This window comes from Corvus moneduloides, chromosome 6, assembly GCF_009650955.1.
Source record: "Corvus moneduloides isolate bCorMon1 chromosome 6, bCorMon1.pri, whole genome shotgun sequence".
Taxonomy (NCBI): domain Eukaryota; kingdom Metazoa; phylum Chordata; class Aves; order Passeriformes; family Corvidae; genus Corvus; species Corvus moneduloides.
In genome coordinates, this window is record NC_045481.1 from 61,735,414 (window position 1) to 61,758,251 (window position 22,838).

Here is a 22,838-nt window from a genome sequence, read left to right on the forward strand (position 1 = left end):
TTTCATTTGGATCCCCTGGGGGACCCCAGCCCCGGGGGAACCTTTTAAAAGTGATGGGAACCCCTGGGGACGGAGTAGATGCGACTTCCAAAACATGACGGTGCAAAAGTGAGTATTAACATTAAAAAAGGATGTCCAAAACTGCACCAACAACTCCCCTGTGGCCATTTAAAAACTCCTGACGGTGCATTTTTGGAGCGGCTGAAAGCAACGGGGCAAAGAGCAGCCCAGCTGCGGCTCCAGAAATAAATGTTTATCACTGTTGGAGCGGCTCGGACCCCGCAGGCTCCCGGGGGGAGGCGGCGTTCCCGGGCCGGGCCCCTCCCGGCGGGGCGGAGCGGAGCGCGTCCCGCTCCCACCTGGAGCCGGGAAGAGGAAGTGGGAGCTCGGGAGAAGCGGAAATTGCAGCAGCAGCAGCCGCCGCCAGCCTGGGAAGCACCGGCGGGGAGCCAGCGCCGAGGAGGAGGCGGCGGCAGAGGCAGAGTAAGCGCGGCGGGGCTGAGGGGGAGCCGGGCCGCGGGCTCCGCGCACGGGGGCGGACGCGACTCGGTGCCCTTTTCTTAAAAAATTCTGTTTCACCTCCGAAGCTGGGAACTTGCGGGGAAGCGTCTGCGGCGGGGGGTCCCCACAGCGGTGGTGCCGCTGCCGTGGGCGCCCCTCAGGGCAGAGCCCCCTGGCCTCGGTGCCGGGCTCAGGCCGTGCGGCCCCGGCCGGCCCGGGAGCTGCTGCCCGGCTCCCCTCACCTGCGCCCCGGGGCTCGGCTGCTGCTGCCCGGAGCGCGTCCCTAGGCCCGGGCAGCGAGGAGCTGCCGAGGGTGCCGCTAAAGGTGCTGGGTAGGATGATGTGTGTGCTGATTAGTCATAGCAGCGCTGAGGAGCGCATACATTCGAGGCGTATATTTAGCCTGGGTTTGTGTTCGAACCGTAGCGTTTTGCTTCTTCCTTCAGGAATCATGACCACGTGAGTCAGTGAGTCATGAATAGATCGTGTTTCTCCTCGTTCTGCCCTGGAATCGGTGCTGGAATAGCAGGCGGAAACCAGGCTTATTCCTGCTGGCTGTGGACTGGGAGCCTTGGTCACTGGGGCTGCTTTGCTCCTTGTGGAATTCACTTCATAGAATGCAGGGTTGAGCTGCGGAAAAATGTTGGCGTTTATGCGCATGATTTGCAAAGAATCCTGGTGGATTCTGGATTTTGCACGGGGGTGCGTGTGAAATCCTTCTTCCCTGAGCTATTGTTTGTGAGAGCTTGAGGAGGAAGCAATGAAACCTAGACTGAAGGATCCAGCTTTTGTTCTCTGAAATGTCCAAGCACAGCTGAATGAACAAAGTACATCCATCAAGTGAGCATAAGAAACAAGTACTTGGGGGGAAAAAAGTTGTGTTTTGCACAAAGTATGTAGAAATTCGCCATACACAGATGTACCTCTGCTTCAGCTCTTGTCGCTTGAATTCCATTCCTAAGCATCTTGCACAGTGTGGTGGAGCACAGAAGGATGGATACAAAACATCCCTCTTAGGAGGAGTTAGAAAGAACTTGGACCCATGTTGAATTTCATTATTGAACTGGTTGGGTTCTGCTTTCCAAGGCTTTTGGGGCTTTTTTTGGTGAGAGATTGGATTTTAGTAGGAAAGAGTAGGGCAATCGGACACAATCATGTGAAAGAAGGCTTTAGAACAGAGTATTTTAAGGATGCTGTTAAAATACCCACGTTCTAAAAGTTTGGGTTATAAACTCGTAGTCTCACAGGTTTTTTGGATATGAAGTACTATTATAAAGGTTAGTTCCTTAACTGCCAGAGGAATTTAGAGATGGGAGACCTGAAAAAACATGAGGGGAAACGTATTCGTACTGTGTTAGGATGTCACCTGCTCTGCTTCTACACCCTCCTTCCAGGCTACTCCAGCATTTGCTACCCTGGTGTTTGACTATCCGTTTTTCAGTTGTTCTCACTCACGTTACCAGTCCTGAAACTTCTGAAATGCTCCATAGAACTGGCTCATCAGCTGGTTCTGCCAGGCTGCAGAACACGCCTAACAGAACGAGCGGCGGACTTTACCCAGGGACTGTTAGTTATGCATTTCAGAGGGAGTTTTCATCCCGCCCACTGAATTACGCTTGTGTGAATTAAATAGCCTGTGATAATTACCTTTGTAATCTGTTCTTAATTAGAAGGATGAAGGTAAGAGGACAGAACGATGGTATGTTAAAAAGCTGAACTCTAGTTGAATAGCAAAGAAAAATCCTTTCTCTGAAGTGTGTTCTGAAAAAGCTGGGAGAACAGGCAGCTTGTCGTTTGATGTTCTAGTTTTGCTTTCTAGAATTTATTTGTTTTGATTTACATTGAATAAAGGGCGTAAAATCCAGCCGCTAGCACCAGGAAGATCAGGAATTCTGCTAACTAGTTGCATTCAGAAGTGTTGATTAAAAGCTTCCAACTTGATACTCCACAGGGGATAAGGTTTCCAGAAAGTGAGAGGCCCCAAATCGTTAACCTCTTGAAAGTGCTGGGTGCTGTTTCTAGAAGTCACTGTTTGCCTTTTTCACGAGTCTCGCTTCCTGCTGTCAGTGCTCCAGCAGTCGCCCTCTGTTTCGTTTGTGTACACCGTGTCTCACAAGGGATTACCCGAGGAACACAGACACTCCTGTACTCTGTTGTTGGAGCAATGTCTGGATTGTGTGCAAATTCTTGGAGCTGTTGGGATTTCTGTCACCTTGCTGAAACTCACTGCACAGCAGGGCAGGTTGTGCAGGTGTAATGCAGGTGAAGAACAATGTTTTAATGCCTGAGGAAAAAAACTCCACCTATTCCTACCCCTTAACTGTATGCACATGATCCAGAATTAGCAGTTTTTGGAGGTGCATGTTGGCTTGGAAACCTGTGTGAGGAGAAGTGTTTGGCTGCAGTGACTGCACAAAAGACACACATTAATTTGGGCAAGGAAAGGTGACACTGTTCTCTTTGAAACAGCAATTGCTCCTAATACAGCGCAAATGGGAGAATTAAACAGGTTTTTAAGGCAGCTTGAGAAGACAGCCTGAGCACCAATGGTCAAACCTGTTTTCACTGCAAGCACAGCTTTTGATGATGTGGTTAAATAGCATACTTTATTGGGAATTTTGAATTCCATCTCCTCATTGAGTCAGCTCCTGCATGAACCAAATGAGCTGGCACTGGAGTGGAGCATGACCCTGCTTCTCCTGCTGGTGTTGCAGATGTGGAAGGCTACTGCAGGCCACACCGTGTCTGTCAGCCAGGATGACGGAGCTGATGACTGGGAGACGGATCCAGACTTTGTGGTATGGCTTTTGGGGTTTGCTGATCTGCCAGGAGCGGGTCCTGGGACAGTTCCAGAGGAGCTCTGCAGGGTGGGGGCTGTGTCTTGGCAAAATAAACTGTCAGGAGCAGGTCCCTGGAAGTGGAGGGGAAGTGAAGCTGCTTTTCTAACCCTTGTGGTCTCAGTGACTGCTGGAAGGTTTTGCTGTGAGCTGTGAAATGTATGTAACTAGTGATTTCTTTGGGTATTTAACTCTCTTTTTCTGTGTGTCCTTCACAGAACGATGTGAGTGAGAAAGAACAGCGCTGGGGAGCTAAAACCGTGAATGGATCTGGCCACCAAGAGCACATCAAGTAAAGCAGCTCTCTTGTGAAATGTATTAATAGGCACAGTCCTAGGCAACTTTTAATCACCTCATGTTCTCAGTTACTTGTGTCCTCATAATTAAAACAAGAGTCCCTGTAGAAGATTGATTATTTGTCAGATTGCTGGTCTTTCAAATCTGTCAGTGTCTTCAGAGCTGAAATTCAGAGCAGAAATACGGTGTAGGGCCTCTTAAATCTTTCTTTGTCACTGGAAATGTGATTTTTCCTGCCTCTGTGTCTGGAAAGGTTCTTTGTGCTGTTTTGGTGCAAGAGCCAGTAGTGCCAGGGGAGAAGCTGAGGGATCCGAGCAGCTCCAGTTTTGTACTTTAAGGAAACGTTTGGTCCCTTAATTCTTACACTTTGTTTAGAAAACTGCTGCCACCAAACTCATAAAAACCCTGGCAAAGTAACAAACTGAGCTCTCTGATAGAAAAGCAGATGAGTGCATCACAGAGGGATATATGAAACAGAGATGATGCATCTCCTGAGTCTTGTATTTCTTACAAAAGGTGCTTAAGACCGAACTATAAAGCAGTTTTAGGAAATGCAGGATTGTTGCAGACAGAGGGAGACTGAACTCTGGTTACCTCAGGGATCAGTGTTACTCTGCCCTGTTCTGAGAGCAGTGGAGATTCCTGCTGGGTGAATTACACCTGAGGAAGCTTAAAACTTGGGTGGGAAGTGCTTAAGGTGCAGATTACATCCTGGATTACCCTTCTTGTGCCTAGTCTGCTCTGCCCTCAGTTCAATTCCTGCATATTTTAAGGGATCACTTTGGGAAGAGGAGGTGCAAGTTTCCTGCCATCTTTATTTTGCAGGTGTCCAGAGTGGTGTCCAGAATGCTCTGTTAGAATTAGCCCTGTTGCCATAGGGACTGTATGTGATAAGGGATGATCCCTGTTCTGAAAAGTTGCCGTCTAAATAGAAAGCATTGGGAAGAATTTAAATTAGGACATGAGGAAAAAAAGATATGTTTCAGGCACAAATCAACTCTAGGTAATGGATTGTTAAAATAAAGTTCCCTTCCACATTAGTCTTAAAACCAGCAAATTTCTTTTCTTTTTTTAAACAACATTTTGCAGTGGGACAAATCCAGTGTCTCAAAATATGAGGAGATGTTTTGTGCACTGAAAAAATGGGAAGGGCTTGAAAAATGCAAGTCATCCAACTTCTAGTTAAGATGATATTTTTGTCAGCTTTATATTTTGCATCTTTATGAAGTTGCTTGCTGAAACTTCCTTAGTAAAACTTGCTGCTTGGTTATTTGTCTTTTAAAGTATTCATCAGCTGAGGGAAAATGTATTCCAAGAACACCAGAACCTCAAAGAGAGGGAGCTGCAAACAGGACCAAAAGCTTCCCATGGCTATGGAGGGAAGTTTGGCGTGGAACAAGATCGAATGGATAAAGTAAGTATGAATGGGGCTTCCCTGGGATGAAGTGATAAATGAAGTGATAAGCCTTGCCTTGCCCGTGGCCAGCACCACTCTGTGTAAGCTGAGCGTGTTCCTGCTTTGCTCTGGGATGTGCAACGGCCCCACATGACTTTGACTGATGCCAAGTCGTGAGAGGATTCCCCTGGAGTCAGGATTCAAGTTTTCAAATTAATGTTTCTAAATTAACAGAGCGCTTCGTGCATTAATAAGTCCAGTATGATCTTTCTATTTGGATGCTGTGCCAGCTCTTCTATGCATGTAGATAGAGACTGCCAGAAAAAAGGATGTGCTGCTGCATTAAAATCAGAGAGCAGCTCTTGTGAACAAACTCTGAACAGTGACAAGTAATGCAAGTATTTAAAATATCCTTGTACTTCAATCAGATGGTAGGTTTTTATATAAGGAGTTGATGGCTGCTTATGTTACACTGTTGAAAAAAGTTATAATTCTTAATATAATTCCTTTAGTCATGTGATAAATAGGCATATCAACTTCTGGCTGCTTTCTTTCATGAACTCTGTTAGAATAAGAATTAAAACATTCCTGAATGAGAAAGTTTTCTTACTTTCTGTGTTCTTGGTAACTTGGCAGCCTTAAATTTTTGCTGGATTCCCGTATTCCAGAGTTAATTGCTGTCCAATTCTCAGTGGGCCTTTGAAATCAGCTAACCTTTCAATCTGAGAAGAGGAATTGCTGAGCAGATTCAACCACCAGACCTGTTCTGCTGCTGCTCTCTAGTGTCAGCAGTTTATCCCTCACCTGTGTCCATAGGGAAAAAGAAAGGACCCAAAGTCAGCAGTGTTTTCCATAGGCCAGAATTAATCATGGGGGAAAAACGTGCCGGTCAGGCCCATCTGAGTGATGCTGGTGGCAGGAGGTGTTCATGATTTATGTTTGTAATAAATCCTTCCCCCTTGTAACTGTAGTTCTGAAGCCTTGTGGCTGAGATGTCTCCTTTGCAGGTATCTGTGCAGGTGTGCTGCTCTTAAAGCTTGGCTTTAAAGCTTGGCCATTAAATCAGAGTCACTGCAGCGTTGTCCTGGTGCAGGGTTTTGCTGCATTTAGGGCAAAACCTTGGTGCTGAGTTAAAATGAACAGTTCCATCGCTCTGTGTGCCATACCTCCCGAGCTGGTTTAAAATGTACAGAAAAATTATGGGGGTGTTTTACTCTGAAATACAGATTTCCAAGAAAAATATTCTTCTAAGTCTTTTCTAAAGGGGGATTTGTTGTAATGCTTGGTATTTGGTGAAACGTAGAAAGTCCTGGTACCACGAAGAAAACACCACGCTCATACCTCAGTTGATATAACAAAAGGGAGATCATGTAAAACCACATAAACTCTAAAATTTTCAGAGCTTCGTGTTTTCCATAAGTGTAATGGGAAGAATAAAGGGAGGTGGGAGCCTTTTCTGTCACATTTAACAGATACTGTGGTACAGAACACCTGCAAAATGAACGGGAGTGTGATTGTTTCAGTCAGGAAAAGAAGGCAGCTTTTGTAATGCTTCTGAGTTAAAGCAGTGTCCTATTGTTGCCATCCTTGATCTGTTACCTGGCAGTAACTTCAGCCAGTAATGCTTTGCTTCCCTACCTGCTGGGAATGTTCCCTCCAGCACCTGTGTGGAAGAAAAAGAGCAAACACTGAAATCCAAGTTACTTAGGTGTGCAGGTACCTTGTGTCCTCAAAATAATTCACCTTGGTGCAGCTGCCTGGCACAGGATTATCCAGTGTTGGATTAAACTGATGAATTGCTCTGGCCGGTTCCCAGTGTTGGCACTGGGCAAGGAAAAAGCACTTTTGCTAGAGGTGTGAGGCTCCAGCAACAATTCCAGGAGCTGGAAGGGCTCCCTAGCACTAGGTCAGTGTAACACTAGCAAAGGCTGTGTGGAGGCACTTCCAGGTGTGTAATTACATAGCCCTGTGTCCTGCCAGTTGTGGTGGGATGGATGGAGCTCAGCCTCTGTTCAGCTCAACTTCCAGGGCCAGGATGCAGGGCTGGGATACCTTTGGCACAGGTGTGAGTGCATCTCCTCATGTTCAGTACCATTTTGCAAGTGAGGAAGATGCCTAATTCTGATTTATGCTTCCCTAAACCGATGGCAGCTGGCTTTGGTTGTTATTTGTTGCAGTCCCCTGTCAGCTAAAACAGATCCCTAAATACAAGTGCCTAAACACAAGGCTATGTGTTTCACCTGAAGCTCACTTCAAATTCTGCATGAACATCACCAAGACTCCCTCTGTACCTGTCTTGCTTACATTCCTGTGCTTTTTGAAGTGCAAATGCAGGGCATAAAATAGCCCTCGTAAAATGCAGTCACTTCCCTTGCCTAGGCTGGATTGGTAGCCTGCCAACATCCTTGTGGAGACCTCCCAAGTGAGTAGGGATTTCCAGGGAAGTTGGTTTCAGCAGGAGGAGTGGCAGTGATGCATGTTGGTAACAAAACTCACCCTCAGGTTGCTTGGTGCAGTGTTTTGTCTGACACACAGACCTGTGTAGAACTGCTGTCTCTGAACTTAACCAATTTCTTGCAGTCAGCTGTTGGACATGAATACCAATCCAAACTTTCTAAGCATTGCTCCCAAGTGGATTCGGTGAAAGGGTTTGGTGGCAAGTTTGGAGTACAAACCGATAGAGTTGACCAGGTGAGTGATGTCATCTCCTCCTGCAGCCACCCACAGTGGTTTATTTCCTCCTTTTGTACATAAAACTGCAAAATTCCAGTGCCTTAGGATGCTGTCGTGGGCTGCTCTTCCTGCTCTTTTTGAAGTTTAGCAGAAGCTAACACTGACTGTTATGGAGATGAATTGCTGTTTAAAGCGGAGCAGAAAAAATCCCTCGTGGGAGATTGAGATGAGTTGAAAAGAAAGCTGAAAAGAGATGTTAAAATATTACTTTCCTTGTGTTCTTGGACAAGGTCGGTGTGAATGCTATAGCAGGAGGGGTTTGGGGGATGGTTTGCCCTGTATCTTAACATGAACTACTGGGCAGGATGATTAATGTCGTGTTCCAAGACTCCGTAACAATCCCTGCATGGAAATGCTGGATTTTTGTCATACTGAATTGCTGGACCTGGCAAGGCCAGACTGGAGTGTGCTGCTGGTATGATTTGCCATGCACTAAATTACCATGTAAATGCATATGGCTCATAAGTTAAATAGGTATTTATGCCCCCAATCCAGAAGGTCAGAGCAGTATGGAAAGACACAGGAGCTTGCCATGCTCTTCGTCCACTTGCCATGCTCTTCGTGCAGTTTTTCTCCTAATGCCTAACTCTGTCACACATGTCATTTTATTTCTCTTCCAGTCAGCTGTTGGGTTTGAATATCAAGGCAAAACTGAGAAGCATCCCTCCCAAAAAGGTAAAGTGGGGAGGTGGTCACCTCTGTGAGCACATTTTCTGTAAATACCAGAGTAGATTCTTTCACTGTATGGAAAGTACCTCGTTTAGTGAGACCTCTGCATGACATTCTCAATGAATCAAATGGTGGGTTTGGTGGAACAGAAGAGGAATAAATGAATTTCAGAGCAGTTTCATGAGTTGATGAGGTTTTAAGGCAAGGAAATAGTGGGTCGTCAGGAGTCTTATTTTTCTCTCTGAAGTGAGGTTCAAGGACATGTCAGGAAGACTGGGAGTTGCTCTTTGCTGTATTGCACCCTGTTGGAAATAGGGAATAAATTTAATGGGAACCATCATAAGCTGTAGGACGGTTGCTTATCTTGTATTTAAAATGAAACCAAATTTTGTGTGCTAAAGCATTAATAATACTTCAGTTCTGAAATAACTTGTTTTTCCCCTCAATTGCTAGGCTATGCTGTATCTGTGACAAGTGCCTTCATGCTGTTTTTATTGTGCTTTACTCTCAATGCAGACTACTCAAGTGGTTTTGGTGGAAAATACGGAGTACAGGCTGACAGAGTGGACAAGAGTGCAGTGGGGTTTGATTACCAGGGGAAAACTGAGAAACACGACTCCCAGAAGGGTGAATAGACACACATGTGTTAGCAGGCTCCTTCCCTGATGCTGTAGGCACTGCCCATAGGCCATGTTGTAAAATACTCATGTTTTACACCTCTTGCACTCCCAACCTGCTGAAAGGTAACGCTGGGTAAAATTTACGTTGCTGAAAACCTCGACTTCTGAAAAAAGAAGCCTAAAAACCCGTCAGTTCTGCCTGGTTTTAAGGAGGTTTTTTGCAGCTCCTTTTGAAAAGCTGTAGATCAAAGTATTCAGACTGTGAGCAGTTTAACCACCACAGAGAAGTGCTTCGAAAAGAATCAGCTGTTTGTGGATTAAAATATTTGCCAGTTAGCAGCATTTAGAGTTAATAGATTTTGTGTTGCTGGTCAGGTTTCCAGGCATGTCTGATCAAAAATTGACCATTTTATTAAAAAATTGTGACAATTTGTCATCTGTTTCCTGTTTATCCCAAAGAAATGTTTGTGCTCTAGAAATGCTAGCAAGGAGCAGGGGGTGTTTAAAAGCATCCAGGCTGTTGCTGACACAGGTTTTGAAGTTCACTTTGCTAAAGTGTCTTCAGAATTTTACCAAGGAGTCAAGCAGCTGAACTGCTGGTATTGCCCAGCAAAATGCAATTTTATTTTCCATCCTGGAGAAGGTATTCTGAAGGATTTCTGACTTCAGTGTCTGAAATCAAGTTTATCTGAGGGTGTCAGTGCTTCTTTCAAAACATGATGTAATGCTAGCAGCCCTGATTATCACAATTTCTCAAGGTGATGATTTTGTTGCTGAACACCTAAAACAAAACTCTTCCCTCTTATCTCTAGATTATTCCAAGGGCTTTGGTGGTAAATATGGTGTCGACAAGGACAAAGTGGATAAAAGTGCTGTTGGCTTTGAATATCAAGGCAAAACAGAAAAACATGAATCACAGAAAGGTTTTTATTATCTTCTTTAAAAATAGCAGCTCAGACCCTTTTAAACCTGGGAAAAATATTTTGTCTGTGGGGTTTTTTTGGGTGGGAGTTTTTGGATTTTTTTTTTTTTTTTTTTTGTGGTAAATGTGTGTTTGCCCTGTGTGTGTGCAGACTGTGCATCCCCTCAAATGAGTGCGTGTATTATGAACAGGGTGGCTTATCTCCTAACGTGTTCCTGGTTTTTCTGTTGAATGCAGTTTACAGCTACGAACTGCAATAATGTTTTCTGAAAACTCCACAGATTATGTAAAGGGCTTTGGAGGCAAGTTTGGCGTGCAGACAGACAGACAGGACAAGTGTGCCCTTGGCTGGGACCACCAGGAGAAAGTGCAGCTGCACGAGTCGCAGAAAGGTACAGAGCTCTCCATTCCTTGCTGTTCTTTCTGCCTCCCCTCGTTGTGACCTCCTGTTGCCTGTGTGAGCCCCCTGCCCTGGTGTCTTCGGGCACAGCCTCGCAGGAGCTGGCGTGAGGCTCCTTTCCTGTGTCTGGGTTTTGCTGTCACTGGTTGAACTGGTGGCTGCAGAGCGGCTTTGGCACAGCTGACACCCAGCCCCTCAAAGTCCAGGCTCAGGGCTAAATTCTCCCTTTATGAGCCTGCAAGTAGCCTGGATTATTTTCCTTTTTCAGTCGAGTTGTGCAAACCACAGGTTAGGAATTCCTTTGTACTTCCCTCAAATAATTTTTCCCTTCTGGATTCTGTTGTGTATATCCCTGTTTTCGTGCAGGGACAGACTAAAATGCAGTTCTTCTTCCTGGCCTGTGGGGTACCTATTACTGTGAAATACTTGGTGCCCAGTAAAAACATAACTTCCTGTAAAATGCAGCTGTTGCTCTCTAGCCCTCTGCCTGTCACTGCTTTTAAATTAATGTTTTTAAGTGATGAAATTAAAACTGTTCCTCAGAATATTGTTCTGTTGGGTGCTCCAGCAGATTTGTTGTGAGAGGATTACCTGAAGCCCTTTTTTCCTGTGCCATCCCTCGTTTTATAACACACATATGTATTTATATATATAAATATATATATATATATGTATGTAAATGGCTGTCCCCTAGGCAGCAGTAGGGAATGATCAGCTCTTAGCTGAAACCTTTTCTCCCTCAAGCTGTGTGGCAGCAGGAATATTCCTCCTTCCTTTAAGGAATGTCTGGAGGGTGGTCTCTGTGGAGCCCATCTTCACACCTCTTTAAAAGTCAGCTGTCTGTACAAATGTTAACCACGCTGATGAAGGAAGCTCATTTGATTCTCTTGTATGTTTTGGTGTTTATTTTGTTTATTCTCTTGTGTATTTTGTTGTTTTGTTTGGGTGAACAAATTAGCTGTGTGCCTGTGTTCATACCTTTGATGAAATGCAAGTGCATTATGCAGTATGGATGAAAAATGTTGAGAAATGGTTTTTTTCTGTGACTTCAGAATGGTGTTCTTATATCTGATAAATCATCTCAAGTTGAGACTTTTTTCAATTTACTTTTACAGAAGTGTCTTGAGATAGTTTGTTTTTTTTTTCACCATCCAAAATTGCTGATAATTGAAAATATTGCAAAAATTATTTTGAGTGTCTCTGACTAAACTTCTTTATTTTCCTGCCTTGGTTTTAATGTATCCCATGTGGCTTTTTCAGACTATAAGAGTGGTTTCGGAGGGAAATTTGGTGTACAGACAGAAAGGCAGGACCCATCTGCTGTGGGGTTTGATTACAAGGAGAAACTAGCCAAGCATGAATCTCAACAAGGCACCGTTTTTCACTTGTTACTTTCTTACCAGTGCAGCCACTTCTCTCACAGTCTGAAATAGTTCTCTGAGTAGATCAACGCCAGGAATGTGCAGACACTTTCTTGCGCTTCTGTCCTTCCATGATCCAGCAGTTTTCTTCATTTTATCCTTCAAGTATTACCTAAAGCAAGCCTATGTTCAGGAAACCCAAGGTTTAGTCAACAGCTCTGCAAAATCCTGAATTAATTAATAGCTGTACATGCAGTGTGATAATAACATTACTGTTAGTATGATGTTAATGAAGTCAGTTTTAGAGACTAAATATAAGGTTTTGCCTGGATAAATTGGTGGGAAAATATTCAGATAATGGCCATGCACGTAACCATTAACAATCAATGAGCTGTGGCAAGATCATTTAACAATTATTGTAGTCTTTGAAAGAAGTAGGGAATGTTTGTGGTTCTTGGGTGAGCAAATGCTGTTATAATGCTCTGTTTATTCATTGTGAAATAGTTGGGGTACAACCCATGAATTCCTGGTTTTCCGTTATCTTAAAGTGAGGAGTCTGGAGCAGGAAAATGTAAGTGTAGTATATTTATTCTGGCTGAAAATACATACCAAGCTGAAGAAAACGAGGGTGCTCATTGATAGTTGATATTTTCCTGTGCTGTAGTGACACAGACAGACTTTCAGAGCCCGAGTGCAAACACTACAATGGCTGGCAGGGAGAGCCAGTGGTTTGGGGGCTGAGAGGAGCAGGGCTCGTATTCCAGGGATGGATAGGAAAGCCTGTCCATGTAGAGAGTGTGAGGGCACATTCCTACAGCTCACTGCCACCACAAAGAGGTGTTTTTTCCAGCCACACACTCTGGCTGCTGCTGTTGTGCTGCTCTGGTGCTCCTCAGACATTCCTGTGAGAGCAGAAACCCACTCCTGTCCAGGTTTGTTTGTTGTTTTTATCAGCATCACTAGTGAGTGAATCTGACTTGGGAGTGTCATGAGGGCTGGGGTCAGCACCAGCTGGGAGGCAGAGTGTGCAGCTCAGGGCTGGTGTGGGATAGCACAGCCACCCCATATCTGTGCTGGCGAGCTGCTTTAGGCAACTGAAGCTGTGGCCTGTAGAATTGCCCCTTTCCACCTGTAGAGCAGGAGTGATCTCCAGTGGCTTTAATATTCACCAGTGGAGTATCACAGCCAAACCCACTGGAATGAGAAGTTTGTTACATTTTCCTGCCATTCATGGAATTTACCAAGCTAAAGAGGAAAAAAAACCCCAAAACTAAAACACCTCTGTAGTCACCGAAGACTCCTTTGAGCACAGAAAATGTCTCAGGCTCCATGATTTCTGCAGAGGGCTCAGAATTGGTGCAGTCAAAGGCTGTGTTGCAGAAGTGATGCATCAGAAGGGCTCCTCCCTTACTCTCTGCTTGATCCCTGATCAATCCTCAGCTTCACGTTTACTCAGGGAATGCATGTGGCCCACAGTCTGTCGTCTGCTGGTCTTCCTGAGGGCTCCTGGGCTTCTGTGTCCTCTCTGCATCAAAGCCAAGTTGCATTTTCTCTGGTGGCTGTCACTGTGGCTCTGCATGCAGCTGAAATGGCTCTTTGCACCTGAGGTGGCTGTTTGCATTTGGCAGCAAGGCGGGAGGGGCACCAAACTCCCTGCTCTGACCTTTTTTGTCCTGCCTTTAGATTATTCCAAAGGATTTGGAGGGAAGTACGGTGTCCAGAAAGATCGGATGGACAAGGTAGGTTCCTTCAAAGAGCCAAGACTTCAATAGTCTGTGGGGCTGCAGAGCAGCCTGGTTGGATCTGCACGGCTCAGCTCTCTATTTCTGGACACTTCTCCAGTCTAAGAGTAAAGTTTTGTGCTTTCCTAAACCTTTAAAAAGCAAATTTATACACACAGAGCTGATGCCATCTTATGTGGATTAGAACAGCAACAGCTACACAGTGTATGTTTAGGGTATTGCCTTGCTTTTAGTTCTGATGAGTCACTCTTAAACATTTTTTTTAATTAATAGGATTTTGATGTGTTTAGAACTGCCCCTGAACATTAATTCCTTCTAGTTTGACTTGCAGAAAGGATTATTATTATTATTATTATTATTATTATTATGTCAAGTTTTGATTCTTCCTGATTTGGTTTTGATGTTCTGCAAAAAGCCTTAGGGGGGGACACTGTTACAGTAAAATATGTCAGGCTGAGGCTGTGTGAATGTCTTCATGAATTTGTGGGTGTTTTTACATGTATCCTTTTTGGCCTTACTGATAGAATGCAGCAACTTTTGAAGATATTGAGAAACCAGCATCAACTTATCAGAAGACCAAGCCAGTAGAAGCTGGTAAGGCATTGGCCCCAAATCCTTTCTTTGGAGGTGATAATGTCTAGAATCCTGGGATATTGATGTAGTAGTGCTGAGTAAGGATCATCCAGAGGGAACTGCTGCATTTGCAGCTCTTTAGCAGCCTCAGATACTCTGCCTCCTTCCTTTAGAGGTTGTTTTGCTTTGTTACAGTTTGTTTTTTCTCTTGAGGCTCGTCAGAATTAAGGAAGGGAAAAATAAGGGAGAGTGGGCTGTGTAGGAGAGTGGTGGAGGTTGTATCATGAAGGAGAGGAGGGAGAAGCAGAGGTTTTTTTGGAAGACTCTTGGTGCACAAGAGGTTTGAGCTGGGAAGGGGGAGGAAGAAAGAAGGACTTCCCTGACTGGACTATGAGCTCAGAGGGCAGAAAAGCAGAAATTCATAGCAAAAACTCATTCTGGGCTACCTTTATATAGAACCTGAGACATGACTTGACCTGAATTCTTTTCCATGTCACAGTTGCTAATAAAACAAGCAGCATCCGAGCTAACTTTGAGAACCTGGCCAAGGAGAAAGAGCAGGAAGACCGAAGGAAGGCAGAAGCTGAGAGAGCCCAAAGAATGGCCAGGGAGAAGCAAGAACAGGAGGAGGCTCGGAGGAAACTGGAGGTCAGTAAGATTCAAGTCCTATAGGAGCAGCCTGGTTTCAGTGCAGTGCTGGGAGAAAAGGGAATCTCTGAGAAAAGGTATTTTCCTCCTTTCCAGCTGGGCTGTAAAGCTCAGTGTGTGTTTGTGTCTGTGCTTTGGCTGTGCGTGACTCCAGCCTGGCCTTTTCCTCCTGCACTTCTGCCTTTTGGCAGTCCCAGATTCCCTTTGGGCACAAAGGAGCTCATGAGGAGAGAGCTCTGTTGTCCCCCAAAAGCCCTGCACATTCAAGAAATTTAACCCCATGGTGATAGCTGGTGATGCTGTTCCTTTGGGATCAGTGTTTTGGGAGATGGAGGTGGTGCAGCACACAGCCAGGAGATTAGGGCAAGATAATCCTCCCAATGTTTATTGAATCTTAGGGAACTAAAACAATTGACTTAGCATTGGCATGGGTAAAAGCTTAGTGATTTTTGTGTTATTCATAAGCAAGATGTTTAGTCAGAAACTGCATCTTGCCTGCTGTATGGAATTTGCATATTTGTTTAGATTAGTTTATATTAGAGGAGACTAAGACTTGATGTAACTAATTTGTTTTAAGAGTACAAAAAGGTGCTATTATCACCTGGTTTGCCTTATGGCACCACGATGTGCCGTGCGAGTGTATGTTCACTGCAGAGATGTATCACAGGCTGAATGGGAGCTCATCTTTTCTGCATCAGTCTAGTGCTGCCTTTCCTCCACGTGGACTTTTAATACCTTCCCCCAAACACTCCTGGGCTTTCTTTACTGTGCTGGAGAAAAACTGGGAGAGGAAGAGGTCATGGAATGGTTTGGGTTGGAAGGGACCTTAACTACTGCCTTTTTGGTTTTATTCCTTTGTTATCTCAGGAATTACATTATTTATTTGCTGGTATTTTTGCTGTAAGTGTGGGTTAAATCCAAGCCATTTTGATGGATTTTTCTTGTGTTTCATCAAGGATTCTGTTGCCTGGACACACTGGAAGTTTGTCCCCCAAAGCTGGTATTTAAATTTCCCCGTAACGAGATGATTAATGTTCTTACAGCCTGAATGTCTCCATGGTTAATTGTGGGATTCTGCAGGCACGGACAGGGGGAATGAGGCTGAGGAGAGCTGAAATGGCACTGCTGGCACTGCCCCTTGCTCCCAAGCTGAGCATGGGAAGGGCAGGGATGTGATCCACAGCATCCACAGACAGTGCAAAGGGCGGGCACGGACTCTGACTGGAGTGAACTTTATTCCTGTCAGGGAACTTCTTCACACCAAAGGATGAAGTCCCACTTTCAGAGGGTATGTGAGCACACACACTCCCACCAGGGGAATGTGCATATGGACTGCATTCCTTCCAGAGCCCTGTTTACTGGTAATCCTCGTTCTGGTTTGCTTCTCACAAATGTCACACAGTCAAAGAGTGCTCAGGGAGCTCTTCTTCGATGGCTGGGTTGAGTCAGTGCTGCCTCACGATTTCACTCTGCTCTGCTGCCTTGGAAAAAAAGGCAGGATGCTCTTTCACATGGAGCATTTCACTGTGGAACAAAACCCAGCCTGAGGGGGACCATGCAATTTAAATGTTTTATGGCAATTATGCTGTGTCTATCCTAAACTATAATCTGGATTGCAGACCCATTTCCTAGGACAAGTTAGTCAAACTCTTGCCACGTTTGACATCAATAATGGATTGATACTGCTTAATTTGTCCCCAAACTTAGGTTTGACTTCTAATAATCACTATGCTGGTGCCTTTTTATCTTTTTTATCTGTAGCACAGGAGTTAAAAGTGGGGGAGGGTTTGCATCAGGAGAGACTTTTTCCAAAAAGCACAGCACTAAGCTTTGAATTGTCTTCAAAGCTGGTTCTGCTCTCAAAACACGGTTTGCTTTCTTCGTTAGATGTATTTTTTTCTGAGCTGTGACAAGCAAAGGAAAGGAAGAGTTTTTTGGAACAAAGTCCTACCGCTTCATCTCTGTACTGCCATTTCTCCTGAGAATCCTCTGGGGTATTACAGTTTGATGGGCCTAAACTACTGGAGTGCACAGATTCCCATTGCACACATCCTCTCTTCTTTTTTTCAATGAAGAAGACAGTTTGGCCCTGGATTCATGGTTTTCTTTTCCCCTGTGGTAAAGAGAGGCAAAATGAAAGTTACCTGTTGAAATAGTTACCTTTTTTTGTGTCATGTGAGCAACACAGCATTTCTTGCACTTCGGTGTCCTGGCTCCCTAATGAGTGGCTTCCCACTGATGTGGAATTGCCCTGTGATTCACAGGTGGGATGGCACAGCATGAAGCACTTGAGTGCCAGAACAGATCCACGTTCTTTGTGTCACAGAACACAATAGCAATACTACTTTTATTTCTGCCACATCTCTTAGCTCCTCTGAACATTTGAATCCTGCACTGTCACTGTGTAGGACCCTCTTTTGTCTGAGCTATTCAGTCCTTTGCCTTGGCAGGAAGTTTTGCAGACCTGCCAGAGCTTGCAGGGCCATTTCTCATCAAAGGCAGTTCATCAGTCATGCACCCAGAACGTGTGTGGGCTTCAGGTTCATTAAACTCAGGCTGAAATGGGACGTGAAGCCCAGCCAGCTGATGAGCAGAATGAATACACTGAGCACCAAAACCCTGCAGCTCCTCTGGGGATGGGCCCAACAGCACTGGTACTCTATTTTTAAACACAGGCATGCATATGTGCCATGGGGTTTTGTTTCTTCCCTTTTTTCCCTTGTGCTTTGCTGCATTTCTGGTGCTCTGCTCGGCCCAGCCAGCCCAGTGCTCCTGTGACCACAGCAGTTTGTTGCAGGATATGCTGCCTGTCCCTTATTCTGGAGGGTTGTCTCTTGGTCATCTCTGTAGCGACTGAACTGCACTGAAGTTTTCCTTTCTCCTGGATTTAGGAGCAAGCTAAAGCCAAGAAGCAGACGCCACCAGCCTCTCCTGTCCCACAGGTGGCGGAGCAGAAGGCGCCCTCCAGCCCGCTCTACGAGGTTTGTTGGGATCACCTTCGGGACGTGGGGTTTGATCCTGAGCATGGGAACCTCTTCCAAAACCCTGACAGAGCTCCCCTGTCTTCCTGCAGGATGCAGTTTCCTACGAGGCAGGGTCAGCCTACAAGAGCTCCAGCCCATCCTACCCCACTGCCCAGGAGCCAGAGGCTGGCTACAAAGCAGCGGAGCCGGACTACCAGGAAGCAGTGAGCCAGCGGGAGGCGGAGTACGAGCCAGAGACTGTCTATGAGGTGGCAGGAGCAGCAGACCACTACCAAGCAGGTTTGTTTCTCACAGCAAACCCCTTAAGATAAGGATTATTTCCTTGTGCAAGAGCTTACTGAGCAGTGGTGCCGATAGCACGCTGTCCTAGTTTTCTAAACTCTCAGTCCGATGAGACTTTCTACATTCCCCACCAACAAACTTTAATTAGGAAATTAATATATGGCTGCAGCAAGGTGTTGAAGTTACTTAACTTCTGTGAGATGATGTTGGAGTAATTACAGTGCTCTCCAGGGCCTCAGTTCAAAAAGAAATTCAGGGGTAACCATTCCCACCCCATGGAATGTAGCTCAACGTGAGAAGAAAGCACTGAGCTGGAGATTAAACGTGTGCCGAGCCAGCAAAAAAATCCAATCAACAATTCTTGGAGTTTGAAATGGATGTGTTGTGTTCTGTGCCTGTGAGGGAGCGGAGTAGGGATCTGCGAAACTGCAAGAGTAAGGTTCTTTTGAATTCCTGGGTTTTTCTCACCTCTTCTGATTACTGAAAGAGGTGTGAAGGATGAACCTGCTCTGGTACAAAAACTGGGAATTTGAAGCAGGCCCCTTTCTGCCTCCCCAGCATGCACCACTTGTATTAATTATTCTCTTAGACGGTGATCTTGAGCTCAGCTGTCCTGTCACATTTTACAGAAGCAGTACAGGGCTGATTGTTTTTATGTAGTCCTGTGCTAAATGTCTCTTGTAAGTGCTTCCTTTCATGCTTCAGGTGCGTGTGATTTAGGGAAAAACTCCATGGAGAAGGAACAGCAGCACTGCTGAAACCTAGCATGGGTTGTTCCCTGCTTCCTGTGTGGGTTAGCAGTGCAATTGAAGGAGAAGCACCACAGAAAAAAACTGAGGGGATAATGTGCTTCGTGTTTTAATTGTTCTCTCCTCTCTTCAGAAGAAAATGCCTATGATGAGTATGAAAATGAACTTGGGATCACAGCCATAGCCCTTTACGATTACCAAGCTGGTGAGCAAAGCTCTTGTTTTCACCCTTTGCCTTTGAAAGCTCTGTTCTGCACAAGATAAATCTGGATTTTTCCTTTGCCTTTTTACGTCCCTTGTAGTGGCAGATGAAAAGTCAGGGATTTGGGGGTTTAACAGCAGCGCGGAGACGCTTGCGCGAGTTACTGGGTGCTGTTTGTGGGAGCGGTGGGAGTTTCCAGAAAGCCCTTTCACCCAGGTGCTGGGGCTGTTGTGAGCCCTTGCTTGTGTGAGTGCTGACCCTGTTGGGCTCTCCCTGCAGCGGGTGACGACGAGATCTCCTTCGACCCCGACGACATCATCACCAACATCGAGATGATCGACGACGGCTGGTGGCGGGGCGTGTGCAAGGGCCGCTACGGCCTCTTCCCTGCCAACTACGTGGAGCTCAGGCAGTAGGGGCTCCCGCTGCTGCTGATGCCTTAATTCCCCAGGCCGCACACACGACTGCTCACACTACAGACCACGAGGCTTTCCTGAGGATGGAGGGGGTGTAGACATATGGCTTTTATATTTAATACTTCGCTGATGCTTTTTAGAACGTTTATGCCACAGAAATCGCTAATATATTGTAACTACTCCGTCTGTCACCGAGGCTCTTGGGATTTATTTTCTTCTGGAAACGTTTCTTCTCTGCCAAATTAGCCAAGCCTTTTGGAGGACAGGTAGCTGTCTGCTGTAATATTGCATGTTTTACTCCTAAGTGAGCAGATTTACTCAAGTGTTCAAGTCTAGTTAGTCTTCCAATAAGCAGCTGAGAAGGTCATGGCTATGCAGGTTGTTTGCATTTCCACCAAGTGGGGAGGACTGGGGAGGTGCAGAGTTGGGGGCTTTTTATTTTCTTTTCTTTTTTCTTCTTTTCTTTCTTTCTTTTCTTTTCCAGATAGTTCTTGAAAAAAACAGAGAAAATGTTTGAAAATTGCAGCTAATGGCAGTTAATCAAATACTGTCCAATATTTATGGAATATTAATGTTATGAAGGAAACAGTCTGGTACTTTTTCTCTCTCTTTTAAAGTGAAGTTCCTTGGCTCTTGAATTAATTTTATTTTTCCTCTTTTTAAATTATTTTTTCTTGGTCCTGCTCCTCCTGCTCATGTTATCCCAGAGGAGGGCTGCAAACTCTCTGGCATTGATTGTCCCAAATTCCTTTACATTTTTGGTTTTGCTTCACCCTCCTCTTTTCCCAGGAAAACTTGGAAAAGTTACTGTGCAAATGTTAAGTCACCCAAGGAGATTCCTGCTTGTTCAGAAGGAAACTGGCATCCAGACCTGCAGGAATATTCCCATTGCTTTAAATGGCAGGAAAAGGTGGGAGGGGCAGGGTTGCAGTTGTGTCCTGCGTGCAGCACATCCATTGCCACACAGGGAAGGGCCTGCTGTGCAGTGGTGACATTTTATGGAACCATTCTCGAGTCAAGGAATGTTAATCATTGGATTTGAAGCCCATGTGAATGATCTCCATTTTTAAACCAGACAAGAGTCTTTTTTTTTTTGTATGTTCAGCAGAAACTGCCAGTACTGTTCTTACTAAACAACACAATTAAACCTGTTTGGGTTTGGTTTTGTTTTGTTTTTTTTTTGCCAAAACTGAAATTCCTGTCGCTCTAGAAAGCTGAGCACTGCAGATTTAGGGTCCCTACCAAAGATAGCAAGTTGTATCCAGTAGTGCACGTGTTCAATGTCTGTACTGTCTGTTTCCACCTTCTGGTCTAAAGAAAAATGGCAAATCTGGTGTAGCAGCCAAGAAAGAAGGCAAAGAATTCCTTCAACTCTAAATTTGGACCAATGGAATATAGAAGGCCTGTACAAAATGGTGAAATGTACAGTGTATCAAGGAGGAAGGCATCATGTTGAACCAGTTCTTGGATGGTTGGGACAATCCTTCATGAATGTCACGTGTGTTTCATGATTATTATTACTATATTTTTCTCCTTTCTGTGGTCTCATATCTATGTTGTACTTGCATTACTAGGGTTGGGTTTTATATGCAGTTTATTTCATCCAATTTTGCATAGAACACCTCATAGGGATATGTTTTTTGTAAATTAAATATTCAATAAATTTTTTGAACCATTTGCATGGAATATTTTTTTTTTCAATAATTTTCTTTTGAAAAATCTCAGCACCAGGCTCAGCTTTGGCTTTTGTTTTATGTGCCTGTTACTTCTGCTACAACCACCAGTGAGCTGCGGGGTTTGTGGCTGCTGCTGGATTTTGGGAATGCTGGGGGCAGCAGCAGGGCACTGAGTGCTCTCCCAAACACAGATGTGGATTACATCAAATAAACGTTTCTCTCCCTTTGAAGCTGTTCTGCTCTTGTTCATGGCAGAGTGGGTCCTTCCCAAGGCCTTGCTTCTCTCAGTCCTGCCTGCAGGAAGGTTCTGCCTTGCTGCCCAGGTTTTACAGTTCCAACCCTGAACTTTTCTGGGAATCTGGTGCTTGATGCGCCGCTGGAAACACTGAGGAAGAAAATCCCAACAGCCTTTTTATAATTCTTTAATGCTGCTGATTAATAATGCTGCTTTTTACTCATGGTTTGCCTCACCTTATGGAGAGGGCTTCATGGAGTGGAGAAATTCTGAGTCATGAGATACCCTTGGCTGTCTCAGGCTGCTGTTGATTTTTAATTTAAAGAGATTTTCAATAGCAAGAATCAACCAAACTGTGTTTGGTTTTTTTTTTTAACTTTAACCAACAAAGAGGAGCAGGAGTCTGGGGAAGTCACCAAATGAAGCACAGGGAGCATCCCCAAGTGGTGGTTTGGCTTTGCAAATGCAGGCTTGAAGCCACCTGTGGTTTTCTGAGACACTCCAGTCTGCACCAGGAGCTTTCCCAGTGCATCCTGTGGATGTTGAATACTCCAACTCTTCCTCTTACTGCAGGCTTTTCCTTGTTAGAACGGGGTGTGGAGCCTCCAAAACTCCGGCTGCAGTAACGTCCATTTCTGTCCACAGGATGCTCGTGGCGTGGTGCTGCATTTGTGCTAAATTTGAAGAAGCTTCTTCAAATTCCTCTCATGTTGAGCACATTTGTACAGGAGCTGCTGCAAAGTTCCTTGGTGAAAGAGAAATGGATACATTAATCCATGGGACGAGGAAGAGAGCAGGGATCGATCGATCTCCAGGCTGAGTGTAGAGTACTGCCCTGGATGGCTTCCAGAAAGGGAACTTGGATTGATCAAAGCAGCTTCACTTGATAGATTTGTCCCAGGATCTGGGAAGCTGGGACACAAAAAGAGGCGCTACATCTTCCACTGCCTGGGAAGTGCCTCCCATGCAGCAAGGCAACCCTAAAAGGAGGAGTGTGGTGCTCTGGTACAGCTTCCCCCACAACAGGTCTAATGGCCGGGTGGAGTCAGGCAAAGTGGATTAAACAATTACTTTTAAGTAGCCACAAATTTAAATGATCTGCTGCAGCTATTTCTAGCAAAATTCCCACTATGAGAAAAGATGGTGGTCCTCAGAGAGCTGGGCTCCCGTGACTTCCCAGGCCAGTGTTTGCAATTCCCAGTGCCAGGTTTTGGCTTCCAGAAGTTTCAGGCAGTGCAGCAAAAATGCCCCGAGTCAGAGACACTGAAATCCAGAGCTAAACAAGCTTTGTTAATTCTCTGCAAACTCCACTGCACGAGGAGGAGTCCTAAGTGAGGAATAAACACCAGGCTAACGCGGGTCGGGAGCTGGGGCATCGCTGGGAATCTCAGTTAATTCCGTTTTCTGGCAGGAGGTCTGCAAGGCCCAGAGAAGCTCTGCAGGAACTCTGCACTTCGCCTTCCCGCCTCCCCAGCGCGGTCATTGTTGGCACCAGTAATTAGCGGCCTTTCTTTGAAAGCAAAGCACAGGCGGGCTGGCCACGGGTAGGTCAGCAGGAGTACAAAGGCATTCCCAAAACAGCCTTTTGTTGGATC

The 22,838-nt window shown here is 45.2% G+C and overlaps 1 protein-coding gene across 7 annotated transcripts; it reads left to right on the forward strand.

The window, feature by feature from the left end:
• The first annotated feature begins 367 nt into the window (after positions 1 to 367).
• On the forward strand, positions 368 to 21,011 carry CTTN (cortactin). 7 transcript variants are annotated; one of them, XM_032111228.1, is made up of 17 exons: positions 368 to 483; positions 3,216 to 3,299; positions 3,557 to 3,630; positions 4,920 to 5,049; positions 7,612 to 7,722; positions 8,385 to 8,439; positions 8,950 to 9,060; positions 9,866 to 9,976; positions 10,257 to 10,367; positions 11,636 to 11,746; positions 13,420 to 13,475; positions 14,003 to 14,072; positions 14,551 to 14,699; positions 17,591 to 17,680; positions 17,752 to 17,962; positions 18,848 to 18,919; positions 19,196 to 21,011. In XM_032111228.1, exons 2-17 carry the CDS (start codon positions 3,216 to 3,218, stop codon positions 19,330 to 19,332), a joined length of 1,683 nt encoding a protein of 560 aa, XP_031967119.1. In that variant the 5' UTR covers positions 368 to 483; the 3' UTR covers positions 19,333 to 21,011. The 7 variants fall into 7 exon arrangements, with proteins under 7 accessions (XP_031967119.1, XP_031967123.1, XP_031967121.1 ...); XM_032111229.1 differs by having other exon boundaries at positions 370 to 483; positions 17,773 to 17,962; XM_032111232.1 differs by lacking the exon at positions 11,636 to 11,746.
• Positions 21,012 to 22,838: the final 1,827 nt, after the last annotated feature.